Source organism: Bufo gargarizans, chromosome 6, assembly GCF_014858855.1.
Source record: "Bufo gargarizans isolate SCDJY-AF-19 chromosome 6, ASM1485885v1, whole genome shotgun sequence".
NCBI classification, from domain to species: Eukaryota; Metazoa; Chordata; class Amphibia; order Anura; family Bufonidae; genus Bufo; species Bufo gargarizans.
Window position 1 is genome coordinate 64815209 of NC_058085.1, and position 23119 is coordinate 64838327.

Below are 23119 nucleotides of genomic sequence, written 5' to 3' on the forward strand. Positions count from 1 at the left end.
GCCTCAGCTATTAGGCAAGGATGGTGAACTGATGTGTCTCTCGTATCTTTAATAGTGGGAATGTAAAGCACTTAAACATATGCTTTCTCCAAAATCTTCCGATAGTTTCAGGTGGGTTGGGTAGTGCTGCTGTGTCACTGGAATTTGCTCCTAGGTCTCAGTAGTAGAGAACGAGAAGGTAGTGGAGGCACACCATGCCAATCTAGTAGTTGAATTATAGGAGATCCATCGCTGTGAGGAACGCCGTCAAATCCTCTGAGTCTCGCCGCTCAATACGTTGACCATTCTTGAAATGGGAAACCCCACATATAGGGGATATCATTTGCTCTGAGGAGGTCTAACAAAGGTTTGAGGGATCTTCTCTGGGCCAAGGTGGAGCGTGACAGATCTTACAGGATTGTTAAAGTAGCCCCATCAAAGTCAATGGTAGAAAAGTTGCGGGCCTTTCGCATTATTTCCTCCTTAACTGCAAAATAGTGGAGACGGCAAATTACATCTCTGGGCTTGGAGGGATGTGGGCTGATGGGAGCCAGGGTTCTCTAAACTCTATCTATCTCCTGGCGCTCAGAGACCGGTTTCTCCAGTATGGTGCTAAATGGGCCTTGAAGTGTTGGGATTCAGGGAGACCTCTTATTCTAACATTATTTCTCCTGTTGCAGTTCTCTATATTATCATGTAGGCGGTATAGCTGGCAGATATGATGGTCTCTAGTTTCCCCCTGGGCCATCAGTTCATCTACTTTAGTAGCAGTATGATCATGCATGGAGTCAACTTCCTCAACCTTCTCCTCTATAGCTTGCACATTGGCTTTCACCGCTGATAGCTCCTGTTTATAGGAGTTTTCTAATCTCTACACAAACTTCTTAATTTCTTGGCGTGTCGGGAGCAGTTTCATATGTTCTTTACAATCCCACTGAGTATCTGGGGGCTCCCCCTCCGACATTTTAGCAGAATCAAGTGCCCTTGCAGTACCTGAGTGCAGCTGTGAGGCCGAGCTGGCACTCCAAGATGTCAGCGACAGTGTGGGAAAGCGCTGCGGCAGTGGCGTACCGCCAATATAGGCAGACCACGCTGTTGCTATGGGGCCCGCAGCGCATAGAAGGCCCCGCCCCTACTCTGAACAAAATAGTGACCGACAGTTTATTCATAGGAGGCGTCCCGTGGACCACCCACTTGTTTTTTTTCTTCCTCCGGCTCCTACCCCAGGCCCCCCCTTGGTTGACGGCACGCCACCCCTCCCTGTCTGACCTCCGGGCTACGGGCTCCCTCCCTCCTCCAGGCTGAGCCTGCGGTCATCTGCATTTCACACTGGCCAATCAGCAGCAGGATCTTTGCGCTGCTAAAAGCTGATTGGCCAGTGTATAGTGCAGGCTCAAGCACGCACATATGCATGCACGTGCTGCCCGGAGTGCCCGCCACCTGACTGCCGCCCTCAAGAAAATCATCAGTGTGCCAGTGAGTGCAGCCCCCCCACCCCGGTCCATAATGAAGGAAGGACCGCTCCGGTCAGTAAACATAGAACCCGGCGGCTAGAATAAACGGACGTGTGTGCCACATACAGTAAGAGGTCTGACAATAAAAAGTTCATATATGTGTACCAGGATGGGTATTCTTGATGGGAAGAGGGCAGCAGCAAGAATTGGGATTTTTTTTTTTGGTGGGCCGTGTGGGCTCATAGAGGACTCAGGAGGACAGTATGCGTTCCTCCTACTCTCCAATCTCCCCCCCCCCCCCCCCGGCTATTAGTGGCTATGTATGTGCACACTCAGCATCAGCAGCAGTGAAAGGGGTTATATATAATGCCCCCCAAAATGCCCAGGGCCGGGCACCTTACTTACCTCATTCCCCGGCACCCGCATTGCTCCTGATGCCCGCAGTGTCGCCACTGCCTCCTGTCACGCAGATGAAAATATCCAGTGACATGGTGGGGCAGTCAATAGCAGGCCACGATGGGAACGAGCCTTCCTAGCATCATGGGTGACTCTAGGGAGGCTCATTTCCGACGCAGCCTGCTATTGTCTGCACCCCCAATAAGTATTATCTGTATGCGGCGCCTGGGCATTTTGGGGGGCATAATAGGGGTTAGATAGCCCCCTTTAACCCTTAGGATACCAGAATTGGCAAATAGGGGTGTGGCAGGGGAGGAGCCAGGGCAGGAGGTGGGATGGGCCAGGGGTGGGTAGTGGGCGTGGTTGGGGGCCAATTCAGATTCTTGCTATGAGGCCCAATGATTTTTATGTATGCCCCTGCGCTGCGGTAAGGGATCCAGCAGCCCTGATGGGCATGCCAGAGAGGACTCTGAAGTAACACGCACCGGTGTGGAAGTATGTCTCGCTGATTCAGCGGTCGGCTCTGCTGGTGTTGGGGCACCTGGATCGCGGCCTCCTGTGGTCTCGTGTCGGGCCGCTCCGGCTGTGAAGAAGCGGTGAATGCCACTTTGCTCCCCTGAAGTCCCCGCTGAGTGATTGCCAGTGAGGGACCCTTTTCTTGTCCTCACCATTGGTGCCCTCAAAAGACTCAGGAGCGGGCTCTGTATGGATAATCTCAGCCTCGTGGCGGGAGCTCCTGTGTGGTGCATGCTCACTCTGCCATAGTCGGCCACTTTAGAGCTATTTTTCTAACAGAAATGTACAATTTTAGTAATTAAAGTATATTACAATATTGGTCTGCATCGCTGCCCTTATACATTGCAAAAATAAAAAAAGAATGACAGTTAAACTTTAAAGGGTTTGTCCTGCAAATAAATATTTTACCTTTTTCAAACCAGCACCTGGATCTGAACACCTTTGTAATTGCAAGTAATTAAAAATATAGTATAGCCAATGCTGTTTGTTATTTTCCTTTTTTCCCCTGTCCACCTCAGTAACATCTCTGTAGTGGTCGTACATGCTCAGTTCCATCCTTAATAAAAATAATAATAATCTTGATTTATATAGCGCCAACATATACTGCAGCGCTTTACAATCAGGGAGTTCATGTACAAACAGAGTCATAAATAACATAGTAACAAATAAGTCAACAATTAAAACAAGAGGAACGAGGTCCCTGCTCTCAAGAGCTTACAATCTGTGATCAATCAACTGCCACCAGTTCTAATGCTAGAAGGTGCAATAGTTACTGGAAGAGAGCAGCAGCACAAAGGATATAACCCTGAGCTATGATAGGGAGAGAGCAGCAGCACAAAGGATATAACCCCTGAGCTATGATAGGGAGAGAGCAGCAGCACAAAGGATATAACCCCTGAGCTATGATAGGGAGAGAGCAGCAGCACAAAGGATATAACCCCTGAGCTATGATAGGGAGAGAGCAGCAGCACAAAGGATATAACCCCTGAGCTATGATAGGGAGAGAGCAGCAGCACAAAGGATATAACCCCTGAGCTATGATAGGGAGAGAGCAGCAGCACAAAGGATATAACCCCTGAGCTATGATAGGGAGAGAGCAGCAGCACAAAGGATATAACCCCTGAGCTATGATAGGGAGAGAGCAGCAGCACAAAGGATATAACCCCTGAGCTATGATAGGGAGAGAGCAGCAGCACAAAGGATATTACCCCTGAGCTATGATAGGGAGATAGCAGCAGCACAAAGGATATAACCCCTGAGCTATGATAGGGAGAGAGCAGCAGCACAAAGGATATAACCCCTGAGCTATGATAGGGAGAGAGCAGCAGCACAAAGGATATAACCCTGAGCTATGATAGGGAGAGAGCAGCAGCACAAAGGATATAACCCCTGAGCTATGATAGGGAGAGAGCAGCAGCACAAAGGATATAACCCCTGAGCTATGATAGGGAGAGAGCAGCAGCACAAAGGATATAACCCCTGAGCTATGATAGGGAGAGAGCAGCAGCACAAAGGATATAACCCCTGAGCTATGATAGGGAGAGAGCAGCAGCACAAAGGATATAACCCCTGAGCTATGATAGGGAGAGAGCAGCAGCACAAAGGATATTACCCCTGAGCTATGATAGGGAGAGAGCAGCAGCACAAAGGATATAACCCCTGAGCTATGATAGGGAGAGAGCAGCAGCACAAAGGATATAACCCTGAGCTATGATAGGGAGAGAGCAGCAGCACAAAGGATATAACCCCTGAGCTATGATAGGGAGAGAGCAGCAGCACAAAGGATATAACCCCTGAGCTATGATAGGGAGAGAGCAGCAGCACAAAGGATATAACCCTGAGCTATGATAGGGAGAGAGCAGCAGCACAAAGGATATAACCCTGAGCTATGATAGGGAGAGAGCAGCAGCACAAAGGATATTACCCCTGAGCTATGATAGGGAGAGAGCAGCAGCACAAAGGATATAACCCCTGAGCTATGATAGGGAGAGAGCAGCAGCACAAAGGATATAACCCCTGAGCTATGATAGGGAGAGAGCAGCAGCACAAAGGATATTACCCCTGAGCTATGATAGGGAGAGAGCAGCAGCACAAAGGATATAACCCCTGAGCTATGATAGGGAGAGAGCAGCAGCACAGAGGATATTACCCCTGAGCTATGATAGGGAGAGAGCAGCAGCACAAAGGATATAACCCCTGAGCTATGATAGGGAGAGAGCAGCAGCACAAAGGATATAACCCCTGAGCTATGATAGGGAGAGAGCAGCAGCACAAAGGATATAACCCCTGAGCTATGATAGGGAGAGAGCAGCAGCACAAAGGATATTACCCCTGAGCTATGATAGGGAGATAGCAGCAGCACAAAGGATATAACCCCTGAGCTATGATAGGGAGAGAGCAGCAGCACAAAGGATATAACCCTGAGCTATGATAGGGAGAGAGCAGCAGCACAAAGGATATAACCCCTGAGCTATGATAGGGAGAGAGCAGCAGCACAAAGGATATAACCCCTGAGCTATGATAGGGAGAGAGCAGCAGCACAAAGGATATAACCCCTGAGCTATGATAGGGAGAGAGCAGCAGCACAAAGGATATAACCCCTGAGCTATGATAGGGAGAGAGCAGCAGCACAAAGGATATAACCCCTGAGCTATGATAGGGAGAGAGCAGCAGCACAAAGGATATAACCCCTGAGCTATGATAGGGAGAGAGCAGCAGCACAAAGGATATAACCCTGAGCTATGATAGGGAGAGAGCAGCAGCACAAAGGATATAACCCTGAGCTATGATAGGGAGAGAGCAGCAGCACAAAGGATATAACCCTGAGCTATGAAGCTATGATAGAGACAGAGCAGCAGCACAAAATAAAAAAAAACCTGAGCTATGATAGGGAGAGAGCTGCAGCAGAAAGGACATACCCCTGAAAAAGAACACGCCCCCTCAGCTGCCAGCTTGAAATAAATCTAGCAGAGCAGTGAATGGGGAGATCTTTGGATCTATGTGAGGTACAGGGCTGGTTGTCATGTGCTGTATTATGTTTCATGTTTCATTTTTTACATTAATTATGGTATAACCCCTTTAAATTACCTAAAATACAGTATATTCTAATAAGCTAATTTTTGTTTGCCTTGTATTTCATTTCCATTTTTTCCAGTCTCCTCTCCCCTCTTTTTGTAACAAGTCTTACTATAATCTAACTCCACAGGGCTACGAGGAAAACTTTAAGGCTTTGATAAGTCTGGTGGCCGACATCACCCTTGACCTGAAGAATTGTCACAAGACATTGAACAAGTTTTTTTTCAAGTAAGGAAAGAAAGAAAGTACAGATTGCACTCCACATCTCTTCAGGGATGGATTCCTGATCCTATATCAGAATTAGGGCTTATTCAGAAGGCCGTATGCTATCCGCAAAAATGCGGATCAGTTTTTTTGCGGATTAGATGCTGACCCATTCACTTCTATGAGGCCCTTTTCTATTCCACGGTTCCGCAAAACAAATTAAACATGTCCTATACTTGTCCGTGAATGGGTCCATTCACACGTCCGTTATAACACTCTGTTTCCGTTCCGATTTAAATCGGAACGTTTTTTCGGATCCATTAATTTCAATTGCCTCTGCAAAAATGCGGACACCAATCACAGTGCTATCCGAATCACAGAATCCGTTCCATTTTCCTATTTCCGAGTATGCGGATCCTGAAAAAAAAATTAAGCTTGTCCTACTTTCTGATAGTTTTTCGGGTCTATTGTCCATTCAAGTCAATGGATCCGCATAAATGCAGATGACATGCACAAAACCATCCGAATGTCATCCGATTTTGTGGATCCGTTGACAGGAAAATGTATGAAAAAAAAACCGGAATAACGGAAACACGAAACGGATTCGGAAGCACTTTAGTAAAAAAACGGAAGGTTGTACTGAAAAATGGATCCACAAAAAAAAAAAGGAACGTTTATCTGGAAAGGTAAAAATACTGACGTGTGAATGGAGCCAAAATCAGGACATGGCCCCATTGAAGTCTATGGGTCACCCAAAATACTGAATGCTATCCGTTTTTTTGCGGATCCGCCAAAAAACGGATAGCATTCAGTATTTTTGCGGGCAGCATATGGCCTTCTGAATGAGCCCTAACAGTTGAGACTGACGTTGATATTTGAAGGGATTTTCCAGGGGAATACTTTTCTAACCCTGGTTTCACACCTAAGCGTTTCGCAAACGCGCGTTTTTATGCACGATTTTGTTGCGCGTTTTTATGTGCGTTTTTTGTAATAGTAAACGCGCGTTTAAGTGATTGACAGCAGTGTTGTCCAAAGAGTCTATAGCCCAAACGCGCGTCAAACGCGCCAAAAAAAGCTCCTGTACTTGTTTGAGCGTCGGGCGTTTTACAGCGCGTTCAAACGCGCTGTAAAACGCGAAAATGTGAACCAGCCCCATAGGGAAGCATTGGTTTTCATGTGTTGCGCGTTTTACAGCGCGTAGGAACGCGCTGTAAAACGCTCAAGTGTGTACTTAGGGTAAAACAATGGGTTAAAAACAGCAAATAATCATAACCCACCCCACTGATCCCCCATCGCAGGCTTTGAGGTGCTGCTTTCCTTCCCTGCTGTTCTCCAGTATCTGGTCCTGGGCTCAGCACACAGGAAATGGCTTGGACTGCCTGTTCAACCAATCAGTGACTGAGGCGGGGCACCTCTCCAGCCAGCCATTGGCTGAGCTAGCAGTCCAAGCCATTTCCTGTATGTCGACCCAGAGACCAGGAAGCAGAATGCGGCAGGGAACGGCAATGATGGGGGATAGGTGAGGTGTAATGCAAGGCACCAACGAAACAGACCAGTGAGGGTGAAGTCCAGATAAACTTCACCAGGCAAATATCAGGCAAACGAAAAACAAAGGAAAGCCAGGAGTAGTCTCGATCCGTGCATAAGCCTCTGTGCAACTTGCCAGGTAAACGGATGCGTCACGGAAAGTCCCGGGTTCTGGGTCCCACTGGAACGGACGGCGTCCCAGCAATCTTCAGTCAGTAGCTAGCAGTACTGACCTGCACCTGGATAAGGAAGGATAACAGTGGGCACTGACCGACCTGGGAGGCCACCTTTTATGTGCCTGCTAACATATCCCAGGGCGCCAAGTGTCCACTCCCCATAGGTCATGCTCCTGCCCTACACCTGTGTACAAGGCTTTGGTCGGTCATTAGTCAATTAGAACAAAACCGGCCCCCTAATCTGCTTTGAACTTGCGGCCAGGTGCTATTCCTTTCGCTGGTCGGCGAGGCGCATAATAAGCGAGTACACGCGACCGCGTATCCCCTTGAGAACCCGTTTTCAAACGTAAATGCGGATGCACGACAGGCTCCGCGACATTACACCGGAATGTACTGCCACTAGCCCGGCCAAGCTGTCCCCGAAAGCCATGCGGTCTTCCTCTCCTGCGCACATGCGAACGCATCACCGCGTCGGTTCGCAAAGGGGTCGGAGATGGTGTATCAATGGAGACACGCGTAACCTGTCCAGAAGCTCCACGAGGACCCTTTTTGGTCACACCGGAGTGCGAGAAAGGTGACGATCTTACATGAGGTGATTAATTAATGGCTAGTTGGTATTTTTCACCCGTTCTGCCCCATTATTTTTTTTTAAATCACATCGAAAAACCCTTTAAGTCACTAAAGCGGCAGCCACATGGATGATGCTCAAAAAAGTTCAGTAACTTAGTATTTACTGTACATTGCATTACTTATCTTGGTCGGATTCTGCATGTTACGGTACATCTCCTGGCATTTCTTACTAGCTTAATATCTGCGCAGCACATTCTGGAGGTAGGCCATGGACAGGACCTCTATGGCCCAACTCATATAACATCATATGCGCCAAAAAACTGGAGCACCTTAGACTAGAAGTCATCTCCAGCTCCATTTTCCTGGTGCACAGAACTCCCGACAATTACCTTTTAATAATTCTGATGCATCATGCTATGTAGACCTTTCGGGGCAATTTTTTTTATGATTGCATTTTACTCATTTTGGCCTACAAAAAAAAACATTTTTTTAATCAGTCTTTTTTTTAAATATATGTACCTATGAAGGCACACTCTCACTTGTTGTTGCACGGAATAAATAAGGGGCAATGTGATAAAAAGGATATGTGTTTATTTAACAATGCTAAAAATCTTGTGGTCTACTGTTATCAAATACAAATATGCAATTAGAATATAGAGGCCCCTCCTTGTGTGCAGAGATTCTGCACTAATACTGCACTAATACTGCCCTTTGGTTGCTATAAGGGGCCTAGTGCCGGCTGAATACACAGAAGTGCTGTATGCAAGCTCAGTACACAAGGATACATATATTGTACGCTAGGTACACATGAGGTGGTGATTCCTAGCGTACAGTATATGTATCTAAGGTTGGGCCCTTCTTTGGAAACATCCGGTGTTAATTAAATCTTAACCAAGGACTGCAGCAACACTTATGTGGACTTAACATGTACCTTTTTAGCAATTAGCTAAATATCCAGCTTGCACCCAGTACAGCCAGGACCTGGCACCCTATGTACTCAGTACAGATCAAGTATTTGATACACTGATATATGCAAAAATCACCTCCTGTGGACCTAACGTGCAATATATATCTTTATGTACTCAGCACTTTTATTTAACACCGGGCACTTTATGTATTCAGTACTGATGTAATTAATGTATTACTGAACTATCACCTCCTGTGCATCTAGCGTGCATGATCTATTCAGCCTGCATACAGCACTTTTATATATTCAGCCAACACTAGGCATTTTCGAATCACCACCTCATGTGTACCTAGCGTACAATATATGTATCCTTGTGTACTCAGCTTGCATACAGCACTTCTGTGTATTCAGCCGGCACTAGGCCCCTTATAGCAACCAAAGTGCAGTATCAGTGCAGAATCTCTGCACACAAGGAGGGGCCTCTATATTTTAATTGTATATTTTAATTGCATATTTGTATTTGATAACAGTAGACCACAAGATTTTTAGCATTGTTAAAAAAAAACCACATATCCTCTTTATCACATTGCCCCTTATTCCGTGCAACAACAAGTGAGAGTGTGCCTTCATACGTACATATATTCACTCTCCTCCATTAAACGGCCTCTGGGTGTGCCGATGATAGAGCACCTCTTTCCACATTACTAAACTGGTGAGCCACTGTACAATTATTCTTTTTTTTAAATATAATGTCACAAAGGGTTAACTGTTTTTCTAGCTGTGTGAATCCTACTTTCACTTTGTGCCACTAATAACTCTTATCCCTAAATTACTAAAAGGTCACTTATTTCCGCCACATTCTTATCAGTAAGATAGGAACAGAGCTATAATGAGTGTTTATAATGTCAGAGATCAGAGATAAGGAGCTGGCAGCTCTCTGAATGATGGAAAAGAGAGGAAAATGCAAAGGCTGCTACTAGAGCATCTCAGCTCTGTACAGAAAAAGGGCTCCATATTTTTAATAAAGACCAATTGAAAAAATTATTTTTACCTCATAATGACTACAATGCAATAATAAAATTAAATTGCCCCCAAAGGTGTACATAGCCTTTAATACATTCCTCTATATGTGTCCAACTGCATTGTAGAAGCTCAGATAAACTGTCAGCGGTGGGCATGTTGGCCTACTTGTTGACTGTTTCCAACAGCATCCTGCATGATTGTAAATTCAGTACTGGGCGCATAATACAGGCTGCAACTCAGAACCAGTGCTGGATAAGTCACGTAATGCATTTATTATTTTACAGTACATAATCTATGCTGTATCCATCAATGTAAGTTTAGTTTATGGAAAAGTATCCTTTGTATATCTGCCTGCACTCACAGAATACTCATTTTTCTGATGTTATGTTTTTTTATATTGTGTAGAGGACATTATATACAATTACACATCAGTATGATCTGCCTCATGGTATGTTTTGTTACCTCTGTCACAGCACTATTAAAGTGGATCTGTTCAGCCTGACCTTCCAGGAGCTGGAAGACCTGGTATGTATCTCAGGACAGTCTCCACTTTCTTATACTGTATATTTTTCTTGTGTCATCAGACTATATATTATTTCTATATATTATTTGATGTAATTTCCCTTTTAGATCTCTGAGCAGTTGGTCTGTCAGCTTCCACCTCCTAGCCATAGCTCTCGCCAGCAGCTCTCTGAACTCTTGTACCAACTCTATCTCACTCTACGTGATCTTCACCAACTCCAAGACCACCTTCCAACCAGGTACTGTCCCATAATATTCACTAGTATCATGCTAAGTGCAAAAATATCTGCATTAATTTCTACTATTACCCAGAGGTGGAGGTTTCATTGCAACATCTGCAACAGGGACCCTAATTATCATATATCAATTATAGTACTGGTCTCCTCAGAGGAACCTTTTATGCCACCAAAGTCTTCAGGGCCTGGGTGCAATTGAAGCCTCTAATACTGCTAATATGAGCAGTATCTACCTTATGTTACACTCCCGAAGTGTATATTGAGGTTCCTAGGCCCACACATAAAATCTGTACCAGGGCTGCCAAACCATGTTCTTTTATGTAGTGTAAGCATCTTTGGGCCTTCTCATGGACCAAGATGAGAGTTTTATGGCAACCTCACCATCCCCTATAGCTAAGCCACTGCCCAATGAAGTACCGGGTTAATTGTTCTTGGATCAGACGATAACATCTAAACTCAAGAGGTGCATAACACAATGAATGTTGTAATGTTTCGTATTGCATGTGATATTAGATATACTCTTCTTCTTTTAGGAACGGCTCTCTCCCACTGGATAATTTCCATCAAAAGTTTGCTGACTGTCTACCTAGTTGGCTACAGAAGGCATATTCCACTGCTCTCGAGAGAGTCCAGAGAGCCGTGCGAATAGATCTGGTGAGGTGTTTCAGGAAAGACCCAAACTAATTTGAAAAGACTAAAGCCTTGTTCACATGATGTCAGTGCTTTGGTCAGTGATTTCCATCTGTGATTGTGAGCCAAAACCAGGATTGGAGCCTAAACAAAGATAAGCTATAAGGGAAAGATCTGCACCTGTTCTGTTTTTTTCACCCGCACCTGGTTTTGGCTCAAAATCACTCATGGAAATCACTGACTGAACACTGACGTGTGAATAAGGCATAACTCGATTATATTTAAGACAAGATGCCCCCATTGCAGAATAATTGTATATTTTTATTCTCTCCCCTAAAATATAAGACACATCGTTGTAAACTCTTATGTGAAGTTGCTAATAATTATTTTCCACCATTATTGAGTTACCTCATACTGTTTTGGGGGAAAAAAAGTTGTTGACATCCAATTTGGTAGCCATTAAAACTCTTACACATTAGATGTATGTTGGCTGAATCCACCAAATTCCATACGATCAGCCAACCATCAGATATTGTGAAAAGAAGGGTCGGGCAGTTGGATGTCAACATATCTAAAACTCTTGTTCTTGGAGATATGAGCCACCATTGGAGTTGTCTGGCAGCAGCTTTCTCCCCTTTCCCATTCACATGGATAGCCATGTCTGTGTTTAAAATACCCCTTTAAACTCCTGAGATGTTATAAATTCCCAGTTAGTGTCTATAAGATGTAATATACTACAAGTAACCAGTATATCTGTAGGCAGTGTTCAGTATTTCTATCATTATTGGTCAATTTGCTGTGATGGACTGAGGCTCCTTGGGCCCACTGGTGGAAACTAGTCTTGAGGCCCAACCCCTACATCATTAAGAAAAGTCTCATAGGTTTTAAATTAAAGAAATATACCCTAGTGGCAAGGGATTGGCTCCAAAGGCAGCCAAATGGGTTTTCTTCTCTTGGACATTTGGGGCTCCAGTATGGTATCAGAGCCTGGGCCCACAGAGGATACTCTGGTACTCTGATGGCACAGTCTGACCATGTCTATTTGTTGTCTTTGGCCGGTATACATTCAGTGATTTTGTGTAGCCTTCCGTTATAGCACTGATGTCACCATCTTCATGCAATAACTGATCAGCATTAACATAAAAAGCAATAAACAACTAGAAAGGGAGGGATATTTCTAGTTGGAAGCAATGTGGCATCTGAAGAAACCCACCTCTCTACATTCACATACTGTAGAAGTCAGTTTGGTAACTGTGGTTCTTCTTTCAGCTGGTCCCATTGTCAGAGTTGCAGAAACACAGCGCCTCCACGGTGGATCTGTCCACGTGCTACACCCAGATTGGACGCACATGGCAGCAGCTAGCCTGGCCTGACCCTGAGGAGGCATTTATGATTATGGTGAAGTTCACTGAGGTGAGGAGTGTGCATGTATTGGGTGGGAGGGGAGAATAAAAATCCGATAATCACATACAGTAAGATTACAATAGGTGATAAGTAGAGCAATCCCTGTAATCGTCGTGGTTGATCCTTCTGATTACATAAAGGTCGGTATAGGAGTATGACATATGAAGCAAAGAGCTTAGCTCTTTTCACGCTATGTCTTCAGCATCTGTCCAAGGTCTCCTTTGGGAGGACTTCCCTATGGAAACCTCGGGCGCTTGCATTTAATGGAGGACACTGAGTAGGATTCCTCACCCATAGGTGTCCATGTTAACAAAACACAATATGATTTTTCTCTTTGTACTGGATCCCTCTATGGATTACTTTAGTCTACTCTGCATTGCCATGCTGTCAAAAAAAACATAAAAACCACAAAATAAAGGCCAAAAGAACATCCTTTTAGCCTCCATCGGTATAATGGGGACCTATGGGTCCATTTATCCCATGTCCCAGTAACTATCCTGGTCCATATGGTAAACGTACACTACAAAGAGCTGATTTTGGTTTTCTGCTGAAGATGTATATATGAAAGCTGTCACGTCATATACTGTATAAGTTGACCTTGATTAGTTCTGTCACACAGTATAGAGGGAAATGTATAGAGAATCAGGGTCTATAGTCCACGGAAGAGTAGACCCACAATGCGCTTTTATTTTCAATCTCTATGCATTGACAAGTGTTCTGAATATTGCACCGTCCTAATACATCCTTATTGCCTCTCAGGATATGTGCCGCATCGCTGTCATGTACTGCACAATGATTAAACAACGGGCAGAGGACTTGTCAGATACCAGAGATCCCGGGCAGGCCGCAAACAAGGTAAAATAGGGAAAGATTGGTCATGATACAAAGAAAGGGCTCATGCACACAAACATACTTTTTGTCCGTGTCCGTTCCGTTTTTTTTGCGGCTCTTATGCGGAACCATTAATTTCAGCGGTGCTGCAAAAGAAGGAAATGATTCTATGTGCATTCCGAATGCGTATGTCCGCAAGTCTGTTTCGCAAAAAAGTAGAACATGTCCTATTCTTGTCCGTTTTGCAGACAAGGACAGGCATTGTTACAATGGATCCACCAAAAATATGGATGTAACACGGACGTCACACAGATGTCATCAGTTTTTTTGTGGATCCGTGTTTTGCAGACCGCTAAATATACATACAGTCATGCGCATGAGCCCAAAGTGTGATATCTACCATAACTTCTCATTATATGCCTGTGGATTGATGCTTTGCGGACCTCAAAACATTACGGTCGTGTAAATGTAGGCTAAGGAATATTTATTTGTGCTCCATATACCATATGTTACAAGCGGGGAACACAGATCTCATAGGGCCCCATAGCAAAACTTTGTATGATATCCCCCTTCCCCAATAAAAATAAATAAATAGTAAAAAAAAAATTGGCCAATTTATCCGACTTCTGTCAGAAAAAGTGAAATAGGTGCTTTATAAATATAGCATTCATTCTGAACACAATATTTCCCAATGTAATCACACCAGACAGCTTGTAAAAATACATTGATAAATCTTCTAGTACAAAGCTGGCTGCCTGCTGCCACCACTAGGGGGAGCTCAGTGCATAAAAATTTATGCTGTTAGCATTTACTGGAATTGAAAGTGAAATAATCTCTCACTAATCCCCCTAGTGGCAGTTGCATGAAAATTCTGTGTTCTCTTGTGGAGAAAAGAAAGAGTTTAGCGTCCCCCTCTTTCCCCGGGCCTGTAACAGTTGCGTGGTCTGCCTCCATTAAAGTTAACCCACTGGTTACAAAAACCATTGTCCTAACTATACAAGTTCCAATTGCATCCAAGTTCCAAAAGATCTTGACAAAATTACTAGGGTAAAGCTGCCGATACACAGTAGACAAAGGTTGGCCAAACCCATCGATAAGATGAGCCAACCTTCTCATGTGTCTGGAGCCTTTTACCCCATTGTCAGGGAAAAGAAGAGTCAGGCATGTAGGATTTCAACATTCTTGATCCTTTATTCTGAAGAGAGGTAGGATAATAGAGATATGAGGTGTCTGGCAGCAACACATTCCCTTCTCCTCCTATAAGTATTGATCCAAATCAGTTTGAAGGGCTATACGATCATGGACATAGACATCTAGTATCTTACCGCTTTACAAACATACAAAGAAAGGCAGCTAAACTAATAGGGAGCATAAGGGATCTTGGTTAAGAAGAAAGACTGAGATAAACGTCTTTAGTATGAGATGAGATGGAGGATACAATCAGTTTCTTGGATTATATAAATGGCCCATACAAAAATAGATTAAAAATACATTTCACCATGTTCACATTATGTTCCTCTTCCACATTTAGCATGTACACCAAGAACACAGTGGGTGTACAAACTAAATTTGCCAATAGGCTTCCACTGGCAGAAGACAATAGACTTCCTTGAATTCCTTTTGGCCTCCATCTGGCTAGGGTACATCAATATAGTAGGAGATTGTATAGTAGATTATGCTATTCTATACCACAGTATCCAATAAAAACTGTATGTATAACGGATGCTATAATAGCCTTTGGGTCATGGAGGCCATTGTTAAATGTATACATCCCTAGGGAAGCTCCAGCCTTATAATTCCATACATGGTCACCATATATGGTCAGTTAGGTGACTGGAGCTTACCCGGGAGTGATTGTCCTGTGCAGAGAGGGGGAGGAGGGAATGCAGCTGCACAAGGGTGCACTTTGTGTAGGGCGGGAGTAGGTAATCACCTGAGATGATAACGTCTTGTTCACTGCCACAAATAAAAATAAGTCGAAGGAACTAATTTCAAGGAGCATAAGCTCTGCAGCTGAACATCCTACCAGCAGAGAGAGGACTAGGTTTAAGAAATTACAGAAGGTAGGGGACCTGATTCTGCTTGGAGCTTGAGATTGAAGCTTCCTCAAGTGATCCAGATGTTGGCTCCAGGAGTTGCGGCGGTTCTTCAGCCATATCTCACTGTATACCTATGCCGTGGCATTTGGAGCAGTCTTCTTCTATTGGAGGTTTGGATCAGGAATCCAGCGTATACATAAGTCTGCACATGGTATGTGAACAGGACCTAAAGTCCCTTGAAAGGTTCAGTCCCCAGAGACAAAATGGCTGGCCACTTTATTAAAAAATTTAAATTTTCATACATTAGACCTCAGTCCGTAGCTAACACGTAGACCAGTATTTTCTTTTGCATGGTCACTTTCCCTCTGAAGCTGATGTCTTGTCTGTCACCTTCTCTCAGCTGTGTCTGGTGTTGAATAACATTGAGCATCTACGGCTGGTGGTGCGCTCTCTACCTGAGAAACTGAATTGGTCATCACTGGAGGAACAAACACAAGAGGTTATAAGCACAGAGCAATTTCAGCACACGCTCTACGACCAGCTGAAGAGCGCTGTGGCCTGCCTGGATCGGGAGATTCGAGGTGTGGTGCAGGCTCTTGCTCAAAAAGTAAGGTCCAGTTTCTATTGATCCAGTTTTTCTTCTTCAGTCTTCCATCTCTAATTTTCCCTCTTACTTTATCACAGCTGGACGCTGGCATTGCCAGACACCTCCAGTCCATAGCCAGTGTGAGTGACTCCCGGGATCCCAATGATGTGAGTCTCGCCTCTAGCTCCTCCTATTCATGTGTCTGGCTGTCAAGTCCTTTTTGTAACAGTATAATTTTAGCTTTTATTTAGTGTTAATCTGTGGATTCTATCATACAGAGCTGTGTACCGATGATGAAATTCTTGGAATCTGAGTTAAAATACATGAACCAGAACCTAGTGCAGGAAAACTTTAACTGGTGAGTGACCCAAATTCATTGACTTCAAGGGCATCTGTCCGCAGATCTGTACCTATGACACTGGCCGACCTGTTACATGTGCACTTGGCAGCTGAAGGCATCTGTGTTGGTCCTATGTTCATATGTGTCCGCACTGCTGAGAGAAATGAGGTTTTAATATATGCAAATTAGCCTATAGGAGCAATGGGGGTGTTGCCATTGCACCTAGAGGCTCATCTCTCTCTGCAACTGCCGCGTCCTGTGCACTTTTACTGACAGGGACAGGTGTGATTATATTTACACTGCCTGGACCTGTCAATCAAAGTGCAGAGGGTGTGGCATTTGCAGAGAGAGCAGAGCCTCTAGGAGTAATGGTAACGCCCCTGTTGCTCCCAGAGGCTGATTTGCATATAGTAAAACTTCATAGGTCAGCCAATTTCATAGCTACAAATCTGCCCTTTAAAGGGGTATTTCGGTTATAGGACGTTTTCCCCTATCCACAGGATAGAGGATAACTATTAGATTAGCAGGGGTCCTACTGCTGGGTCCCCCATCAATCATGAGAACGGCTATCCCATACCCACTGCAGCTCCCCAAATAAACGGAGCGGCTGTTCCAATCATTTCTATGGGAGCTCCGGAGACAGCAGAGCACTGTACTTGACTCCAGAGCTCCCATAGAAATGAATGGACAGGTTGCTCGCATGCCCGACTAGCTGCTTTGTTCATTTGGGGGTCTCCACAGGGTATGGGATCCCCGTTCCCTACCACTGGGACTCCCATCGATCATATAGTTATCCCCTGTCCTGTGAATAGGGGATAACTTGATATAACCAGAATGCCCCTTTAATTTTAATTACTCTAGCTTCTTAAAGGGGTTGTCCAGGATCTAGCAATAGTGATAACTAACAACTCTCTAATATATGATTATTACCGTTCTGGCCTGTATTGCCGATCCTGTATTGCCGATCCCCGTCCACTCTACAAACTTCCACTTCTGCTGACATCACGTCCATCAATTAGCATGACGGACACAACATGTATGAGGAGGCGGGAACACTGAAGGGGCAGGGCATTGTTAGGGGAGGTGATGTGGCTGGTTAAAACAGCACAGCAAAGCATGATGGGTATGGGGAAACCGGAAATAAGACGGAAAACAGAATCAGGAAAATTATGTCACGTATTATGACTGTATGACCGCTGCAGCCAATTATGTATTTCTCTGGTGACAGTTTTGTCTAATTTACTCCTTTTCCAGCCTCCTGTCTCTGCTTTGGTCTCACATCCTCACCGTCCTCTCCAGCCTGTCCAGGCACATCACCCCTTCTGTCCGATATTACCAGAGGCTGCACGCCGCACTGAAGGTAACACTATACACACTACAGATATGTCTCTATACACACTACATATATGACACTATACACACTACATATATGACACTATACACACTACATATATGACTCTTTACACACTACATATATGACTCTTTACACACTACATATATGACTCTATACACACTACATATATGACACTATATACACTACAGATATGACACTATACACACTACAGATATGTCTCTATACACACTACATATATGACACTATACACACTACATATATGACACTATACACACTACATATATGACACTATATACACTACATATATGACTCTATACACACTACATATATGACACTATACACACTACATATATGACACTATACACACTACATATATGACTTTATACACACTACGTATATGACACTATATACACTACATATATGACTTTATACACACTACATATATGATGTTATACACACTACATATATGACACTATATACACTACATATATGACACTATATACACTACAGATATGACACTATACACACTACATATATGACTCTATACACTCTACATATATGACTCTATACACACTACATATATTACACTATACACTCTACATATATGACACTATACACACTACATATATGACTCTATACACTCTACATATATGACTCTATACACACTACATATATTACACTATACACTCTACATATATGACACTATACACACTACATATATTACACTATACACTCTACATATATGACACTATATACACTACATATATGACACTATACACACTACATATATGACACTTTACACACTACATATATGACACTATACACACTACATATGACACTATACACACTACATATATGACACTATACACACTACATATATGACACTATACACACTACATATATGACTCTATACACACTACATATATGACTCTATACACACTATATACACTACAGATATCACACTATACACACTACATATATGACTCTATACACACTACATATATGACACTATACACACTACATATATGACTCTATACACACTACATATATGACACTATACACACTACATATATGACACTATATACACTACAGATATGACACTATACACACTACATATATGACTCTATACACTCTACATATATGACTCTATACACACTACATATATTACACTATACACTCTACATATATGACACTATACACACTACATATATGACTCTATACACTCTACATATATGACTCTATACACACTACATATATTACACTATACACTCTACATATATGACACTATACACACTACATATATTACACTATACACTCTACATATATGACACTATATACACTACATATATGACACTATACACACTACATATATGACACTTTACACACTACATATATGACACTATACACACTACATATGACACTATACACACTACATATATGACACTATACACACTACATATATGACACTATACACACTACATATATGACTCTATACACACTACATATATGACTCTATACACACTATATACACTACAGATATCACACTATACACACTACATATATGACTCTATACACACTACATATATGACTCTATACACACTACATATATGACACTATACACACTACATATATGACTCTATACACACTACATATATGACTCTATACACACTACATATATGACACTATATACACTACAGGTATGACACTATACACACTACATATATGACTTTATACACACTACATATATGACACTTTATACACTACAGATATGACACTATACACACTACATATATGACTCTATACACACTACATATATGACATTATACACACTACATATATGACACTATATACACTACAGATATGACACTATATACACTACATATATGACTCTATACACACTACATACATGACTATACACACTACATATATGACTCTATACACACTACATATATGACACTATACACTACATATAGGACACTATACACTACATATAGGACACTATACACATTACATATATGTCTCTATACACACTACATATATGACACTATACACTACATATATGACTTTATACACACTACGTATATGACACTATACACACACTACATATATGACACTATACACACTACATATATGACACTATACACACTACAGATATGACACTATATACACTACATATGACTCTATACATACTACATATATGACACTATACACACTACATATATGACACTATATACACTACAGATATGACACTATACACACTACATATATGACTCTATACACTCTACATATATGACTCTATACACACTACATATATTACACTATACACTCTACATATATGACACTATACACACTACATATATGACTCTATACACTCTACATATATGACTCTATACACACTACATATATTACACTATACACTCTACATATATGACACTATACACACTACATATATTACACTATACACTCTACATATATGACACTATATACACTACATATATGACACTATACACACTACATATATGACACTTTACACACTACATATATGACACTATACACACTACATATGACACTATACACACTACATATATGACACTATACACACTACATATATGACACTATACACACTACATATATGACTCTATACACACTACATATATGACTCTATACACACTATATACACTACAGATATCACACTATACACACTACATATATGACTCTATACACACTACATATATGACTCTATACACACTACATATATGACACTATACACACTACATATATGACTCTATACACACTACATATATGACTCTATACACACTACATATATGACACTATATACACTACAGGTATGACACTATACACACTACATATATGACTTTATACACACTACATATATGACACTTTATACACTACAGATATGACACTATACACACTACATATATGACTCTATACACACTACATATATGACATTATACACACTACATATATGACACTATATACACTACAGATATGACACTATATACACTACATATATGACTCTATACACACTACATACATGACTATACACACTACATATATGACTCTATACACACTACATATATGACACTATACACTACATATAGGACACTATACACTACATATAGGACACTATACACATTACATATATGTCTCTATACACACTACATATATGACACTATACACTACATATATGACTTTATACACACTACGTATATGACACTATACACACACTACATATATGACACTATACACACTACATATATGACACTATACACACTACAGATATGACACTATATACACTACATATGACTCTATACATACTACATATATGACACTATATACACTACATATATGACTCTATACACACTACATATATGACACTATACACTACATATATGACTTTATACACACTACGTATATGACACTATACACACACTACATATATGACACTATACACACTACATATATGACACTATACACACTACAGATATGACACTATATACACTACATATATGACTCTATACATACTACATATATGACACTATATACACTACATATATGACTTTATACACACTACATATATGATGTTATACACACTACATATATGATGTTATACACACTACATATATGACACTATATACACTACATATATGACACTATATACACTACATATATTACACTATATACACTACATATGACACTATACACACTACATATGACACTATACACACTACATATATGACACTATATACACTACATATATGACACTATATACACTACATATATGACACTATACACACTACATATATGACACTATATACACTACATATATGACACTATACACACTACATATATGACACTATACACACTACATATATGACACTATATACACTACATATATGGCACTATATACACTACATATATGACACTATACACACTACATATATGACACTATATACACTACATATATGACACTATACACACTACATATATGACACTATATACACTACATATATGACACTATACACACTACATATATGACACTATATACACTACATATATGACACTATACACACTACATATATGACACTATATACACTACATATATGACACTATATACACTACATATATGACACTATACACACTACATATATGACACTATACACACTACATATATGACACTATACACACTACATATATGACTCTATACACACTACATATATGACTCTATACACACTACATATATGACACTATATACATTACAGATATGACACTATACACACTACAGATATGTCTCTATACACACTACATATATGACACTATACACACTACATATATGACTCTATACACACTACATATATGACTTTATACACACTACGTATATGACACTATACACACACTACATATATGACTCTATACACACTACATATATGACACTATACACACTGCATATATGACACTATATACACTACATATATGACACTATACACACTACATATATGACTCTATACACACTACATATATGACACTATACACACTACATATATGACACTATACACACTACATATATGACACTATACACACTACATATATGACACTATACACACTACATATATGACACTATATACACTACAGATATGACACTATACACACTACAGATATGACACTATACACACTACATATATGACACTATACACACTACATATATGACTCTATACACACTACATATATGACTCTATACACACTACATATATGACTCTATACACACTACATATATGACACTATATACACTACAGATATGACACTATACACACTACAGATATGACACTATACACACTACATATATGACTCTATACACACTACATATATGACACTATATACACTACAGATATGACACTATACACACTACAGATATGACACTATACACACTACAGATATGACACTATACACACTACAGATATGTCTCTATACACACTACATATATGACACTATACACACTACATATATGACTCTATACACACTACATATATGACTTTATACACACTACGTATATGACACTATACACACACTACATATATGACTCTATACACACTACATATATGACACTATACACACTACATATATGACACTATATACACTACAGATATGACACTATACACACTACATATATGACTCTATACACACTACATATATGACTCTATACACACTACATATATTACACTATACACTCTACATATATGACTCTATACACACTACATATATTACACTATACACACTACATATATTACACTATACACTCTACATATATGACACTATATACACTACATCTATG

At 41.2% G+C, this 23119-nt stretch overlaps 1 protein-coding gene across 2 annotated transcripts in view; it reads left to right on the plus strand.

The window, feature by feature from the left end:
* UNC13D (unc-13 homolog D) overlaps positions 1-23119 on the plus strand; it is an 84281-nt gene that overhangs the window by 45340 nt on the left and 15822 nt on the right. For both annotated transcript variants that reach the window (XM_044297028.1, XM_044297027.1), the window contains 10 exons: positions 5551-5648; positions 10301-10352; positions 10458-10588; positions 11119-11239; positions 12485-12628; positions 13379-13474; positions 15890-16096; positions 16174-16242; positions 16354-16433; positions 17670-17775. In XM_044297028.1, the coding sequence (XP_044152963.1) occupies positions 5551-5648; positions 10301-10352; positions 10458-10588; positions 11119-11239; positions 12485-12628; positions 13379-13474; positions 15890-16096; positions 16174-16242; positions 16354-16433; positions 17670-17775 (1104 nt within the window). The remainder of the gene's footprint in view (positions 1-5550; positions 5649-10300; positions 10353-10457; positions 10589-11118; positions 11240-12484; positions 12629-13378; positions 13475-15889; positions 16097-16173; positions 16243-16353; positions 16434-17669; positions 17776-23119) is intronic.